We start from the raw sequence: 6,222 nt of genomic DNA on the forward strand, positions 1-6,222 counted from the left end.
GCTAACACAACCAAAAGAATAATATTATAAAGTCAAATTTGCTATACAAATGCAACAAAATAATAGTAATAGTAATAATAATAATAATAATAACAATAATAATAATAATAAAATAAAGAAAAGACATCATATGATCTAAAAGTATATGATGGAACCAATTTCACAGGTCAGTCAGCTAGATGAAAACATAACTGAAACACGATATATAAGATGTTGAAATACTAGTTTCATATTATTCGCTTACAAAAGAATAAACAGCAAGCAACATAACAAGAAGCTAAACATAATAAATCATACCAACTTCAATCAAACTTATATGAGGAATATGAAGGGCGACCGCAGGACCCCTACAGTTCTTACGAAGAAACGAATACCCGATATCGATCACGAGCTTCTTCAAGTACGAAGACGACCTCCGGGCCTTAACATAAGAGTGCCCCATGATATAAGCAACTCCCGCTTCTTTAGCCGCTATTAGTTGCAAAAGCTCCTCTCTAACCGCACCATCGATCGCAGGCCCCGATGACGCCAGCTGGAACCTCACTTGTCGTCTTCTTAGTTGCGGGTTTTCATCATCATAGTCAGATCTTAAACGTTGTAGCATTAACGATTTGCTACTTTGTACGGTGGGCCCCGTCGGGTCAAACTGTTCACACACGGTCAATGTGGCATTTGACCGTGTGCTTATGACGGCCATTCGTCCATCAAATGACGAGTTTTCGGTCGATAACTGCGGTTCAACCGCTTCCATTTGAATAAACTCGGCTATGCTTTGAATGAGTTGATTCTCAAAGTTACCATCGTCTCGTTGAATGTCTTTATACCCATATCTGACAATGCACCTATACATACGGTACGGTCTCGGGCATATACGCCCAATAAGAAATCGTTCTTCGGGTAATACAAAAGGAACTGGGACGTGTTTCACACACACGAACACTAAAACATTATGAAAAGCAGGCAAATTGGTAACAAAATGCGAGAAAATTGAGGGCACACCGGTGGCAAGTTCAGAGTATATGAGGCCGATACCGGGGACGCGAACGATGCCCAAAGAGGGGCCCAGACCGAGAAGCCATTTTAATGAGACTTTATTATGAAGGTCGTGGTTGTATTTTTTGCGGGTTCCATAATGCCACACGTACATTATGACCATAAACACAAAGGCGAGTAAAAGAGAAGCCCAACCGCCATGAGGAACTTTCATGATTGCAGCCGACAGATAGATACCTTCAATGAGCCAAAATGCGATAAGGAAAACCGTGGCATATACAAGGTTTTTCTGCCACACGAAGGTTATAACGAGTGCCATGAGAAAAGTAGTTATGAACATAACCGTCATGCACGCAAGCCCTGCAAATCAAATGTTAGTGTCAAAACTCAAAACATGTTACTTTGGGAAGATATGAACATTTTTGTCTTTCTTTAAAGAGTTAAATATTGTTTCAGTCCTTGTGATTTGACCTAAATAACCTTTTTTAGTCCATTAGTTTTAATTTGACTTTTTTAGTCCAATAGTTTCATTTTTGTATCATTTAAAGCCTAGTCCACTAACCCCATACAATTTTGTTAACTTATGACTGTTTTAGTCCAATAGTTTCATTTAAGTATTTAACACAAATAATCCAAGGGTATTTTAGTCTTTTGAAAAAAGTTAACAGAATATTTGGATGGGGTTAGTGGGTTCGACTTTAATTGATATGAAAATGGAACTACTAGGCTTAAAAATCAAATTCAAACTGATGGACAGAAAGGGGCTATTTGGGTCAAACCATAAGAACTAAAACCGAATTTAACTCTTTAAATTAAACAAAGAAAACCACTATACTTTCTTTTTTTTTTCATGAGAAAGTAGTCCCTCGACTTGTAACTCGTAAAATAAAAACATAAAAAAGGTCACTAAACAAATTTCAATATATTAAAGTCTATAAGCCTGTCTAAAATGTAATGACTTATCAGCTCTTAAACTTCTCAAAAGTTGATAAAGCGACATTCAACAGTTATGCAAAAAGAAAAGAATTATACATCTTAAATTTAACTAATTTAAAAGTTGACATTTAAAAATATATGACTCTATTAAACAAAATTTACGTTGATGGATTTTAGGTGAAAACTAAAATAATAATAATAATAATAATAATAATAATAATAATAATAATAATAATAATAAGTATATTGGTTTTCTTATGGAATAACTAGCTATTAACCTTTAAAATTGTAGTTATGTGTTGAATGTAAATTATAAAAAGTTTACCGTATGCATTGGCAACTAGAATAGGGTCCTGCAATCCAACCGCAACCAAAAGAGTAAGGACCATGAGGATCCAGTTGATTTCTGGTACATAAATCTGGCCAAACATATGTTTGGATGTGTGAACAATTTTGACCCTAGGGAAACAACCAAGGGCATGGCATTGCTTCACTATTGAGAAAGTAGCAGAAATGATAGCTTGACTCCCCACAACCGATGCTAGAGTAGCTATAACAAACACAGGCCAAAATACCAGTTCTGCAACAAAACAAAGAACGCTTATTAATCAGTGGTGGTAATTGACCCGATACCCATCCAGCATGTTATGCTGACTCTACTAAAGACACATGAAATTCAATTCCAAGGGCTAACCAGGTACAGATTTATAGAAGCTGTTTGGTATAGCAGTGATATTTTTAGACAGATAAGCGGCTTGGCCCATGTATTGTATAACCAAACACGGGTATACAACCGCAGCAAATGCAAGCTGCACAAATAAAAAACTATATGATTTTCAAAATCCATAAGGAAAAGAGAAATAATATAAACTTACTCTTATAGAGAAGGCAGTAAAATGCCCAAGATCAGCAAACATAGCTTCGGTACCTGATCAATTATGCAAATAAATAAGCCATAAAAATGTGCCTTTCGGAAATTAGTGGACCATAAAATAATATACCTGTAACAGAGAGAAGAACACCACCGAGTGACAGCCAGCCAGCTGAACCAGTGTCTCTAAAGAACTTGATTATGTAATGTGGAGATAACGCATATACAATCTTTGGGTTCCAAATTACAATATTATATAAACCAATTCCACATATTGAAATCAGCCATAATATAACAATAGGAGCAAAGACAATTGCTACACGTTGAGTGCCCGTGTGTTGCAATGCAAACAAGCCGATCAATATCACACAAGACAATAATAGCACTCCTCCTGATAAAAAAATAAAAAAGAAGAAAACAACAATAAAATTAAATATATAAGCAATCAAAATGGTTGAGGATAGGCGTGATTTGCTAGACAAACATCTCGCTGAGGACATGTTTGAGGATAGAAGTTCCTGGAGACGTAGAATTAAGATTAATGACCTTTAGTAGGAGGGGATATCTCTTGTTATAAGCTATATTATTATTATTATTATTATTATTGTTGATATTATTACTATTAGAATTACTATTTTGTATTTATTATCATTTGCTTATTTACCTTTGTTTTGTTTTAGTCTATCTATAATGGAATGTTGCTTGAAACTTACTAATATCATATGTTTTAGTTTATTATTTATATACTGCTATTTCTTTTTGTTTTATATAATTTTATTTATTTTATTTGTTTATCTATTTACTTTCGAGTTGGGGGTTCTCTCCGGAAGCAACCTCTCTATCCTTAAGGATAGAGGTAAGGTTTGTCTACATCCCACCCTCCCCAGACCCTTGATAGCTTAGGCTATTTGTAGGAAATGTTGGGTATGATTGTTATTGTTGTTGTAAGCAATCAAAATGTGTTGCGTTTTCTATTTCAGTTAAAATGAACGGTTTTTAAAAGATAATAATTATGGACAACTTAAAATAGAGAGCATGGTTACCGTGAGTTAGCTCCAATCCGACACCTTGAACTTGAAGTCCTGATACTGCTGACATAACTGCAAATTACAAATAAAAAAAAATACGCATTATCATAGTGATTATTAGTTTCTCAACTCGAAGTAAAATCATACAATTTTGATAGGAAACAGTCAAAATTAGTGATTTTAAGTAGTAGAGTTCACATCAATTTGATTATAGTTTCTTTAAATCCATATTATTTTATCCCAGTAGCTTTTTGTATGCTTAAATATAAACTTCTCTATAAAAAATTGTAAAAATAAAAAACATAACTCCTTAATAAAATTTAGACTAAAATACAATTTTTGTTCTTTATGTTTACCCAAATTATAGAATGGGCCCTTTAAATTTTTAACTTTCACTCATTGTCCTTTGTTTGAAAAGTTCCCTCGTTTCTCACTATCTTGTGCTTTTGACCTAAGTGCGTTAATTACTTCTGTTAGGTCAAGGTTATTATTGTCTTTTAACCCTTAAAGAACTATTTTTGTAATTGGTAAAGTTTCTTTTTATTTTAACTTTTTCTTTTCTTTCTAATTCTTTTATTCTTCTCTTATTCTTTTTATCACCTTTCCTTTCTTTGACTATCACAAGTTAAAATTCACTCACCAGAAATTGCAGGAGTGATGACACCATCACCAATGACCATAGAAGCTCCTAATAACACAATAATAAGTAGTGACGTGCGTAGTTTTTTATGTTTTTCCAAAAACCTCTTTAGTTGTGGAGATGAAGATGATTGAGGTTGCGAAGGACCATATTTGTAAGAAGATAATTCCTCATCGGCTGCTTGTTGATTTGGAAGTAAACTAAACTTTGCATGTCTACAGAGTAATGAGTATAATGCAATTGTTCCACCTGAAAAGTTCGTATGTAGTAGTAAAATAGCCAACTCAGCATGTAAATTAACCGGACGTTTAGTGAGCTGTCTGCGAGAAGCTCATTCATGTTCGTTTATTTAATAATAAATGAACGAATATGAACAAAATATGTGTTCATCTAGTTACTCGTTACAATTTAGTCAAGTTACATTAATGTTTTAGGCCCAACAGATTGATATTCATGTTTACTTTTAGTTGGTGCTTGCTTAGTGTTATTCATGTATATTTGTAAATCTATGTTCAGTTATATTCGTTCATACATGTTCGTGCACGTTCATGAATCGTTCGTTTATACTTTTAATGAATAAACATAAACGAACAAGAACCCACATGAACATGCTCATTTTCTTAACAAACGAACACGAACAAGAAATCGAACGAACACAAACATGCCAAGTTTGTGTTCGTTCGATTCGTTTACAACCCTACAAACCAGAGGAGTCATAAGTCAACAGACATAAATACATCATATCATATAGACTCCATTTTGGCTCACCTTCACCATTATCATCAGCACTTAGAACGATAAACACATACTTTAGCAAAGGGATTAGTGTTAAAGTCCAAAATATTAACGAAAAGGCCCCGAATATAACATCCGGAGTCTGATAATGAGGCAGATTGCCAACAAATATGCTTCTATAGACATAAAGAGGTGAAGTACTTAGATCTCCATACACCACACCAAAGCTTTGGTACGCCAACAATAAATTCCGTGACAAATTCAAAAAAAACTGCCAAAATGCATGTCATATCAAACTGTTAAAGCTGTAAAAAATGTAAACCATTGAAGATAAGATAGTAATAATGGTTTTGAACCTGAGACGGGCTTCTAGATGTAAAGGTGCCAGATTCTGGCTCCATCCCCGGCATCAGTAGCAGCCTGCCTGCTATAATAAAAATGTACGAATCATAAACTCAAGTCAACCATAGAACAAACATGACATTTTATGGCGTGTCACAACAAATAATTAATATGCGTTAAGTAGTTATCTAATTAGAGGCAAATGAGTATTTATTTATTGGAAAAACAAGTATTGTTGACCCACCATATAGAAAGAAAGGTTATTCAATTATCATATGTAAGCAACAAGCATTGTTTAGTCTAGTCTAGCCTTTCAACATCATCAAATGTATAGTTTTTATGAACCATAACATTTACCTCTATTATTCACTTCCGACTCAATTACTCTGAAACATTTTCTATTTCTAGATCCGCAAACTTTTTATTTTATTTTCTACTATTCATGACCAGATAGAGGAATACCACTGACCTAATCGGTCAAAATTATGGATCAGAAATCAGTACAAAATCGACCTACATCTTACCTCAAATCGTACGAAAACTCAAACCAGATTTGGGGCTTCTTGGTGTCGTGATGCGGCGCCGTTGATTGATGAACATGAACAATCGAAAAAAGAAATTTTTTAAAAAAATGCAAGATATCTTATGTACGGTGGAAACTGGAAACGATGTTAAAG

The 6,222-nt window shown here is 34.0% G+C and overlaps 1 protein-coding gene across 1 annotated transcript; it reads right to left on the bottom strand.

Moving 5' to 3' along the window:
* Positions 1–211: 211 nt before the first annotated feature.
* LOC143570401 (potassium transporter 4-like) lies at positions 212–5,613 on the bottom strand. The gene is made up of 9 exons (XM_077056058.1): positions 5,560–5,613; positions 5,237–5,474; positions 4,469–4,717; positions 3,844–3,900; positions 2,931–3,191; positions 2,805–2,857; positions 2,624–2,738; positions 2,255–2,509; positions 212–1,353 (listed from the first exon to the last, which is right to left on the bottom strand). Exons 1-9 carry the CDS (start codon positions 5,611–5,613, stop codon positions 278–280), a joined length of 2,358 nt encoding a protein of 785 aa, XP_076912173.1. The 3' UTR covers positions 212–277.
* Positions 5,614–6,222: the final 609 nt, after the last annotated feature.

The sequence above is a fragment of the Bidens hawaiensis genome, unplaced genomic scaffold (genome assembly GCF_021521415.1).
Source record: "Bidens hawaiensis isolate Kalapana, Puna unplaced genomic scaffold, B.hawaiensis_p1.1 tig00001269_1, whole genome shotgun sequence".
In the NCBI taxonomy this organism is placed as follows: Eukaryota; Viridiplantae; Streptophyta; class Magnoliopsida; order Asterales; family Asteraceae; genus Bidens; species Bidens hawaiensis.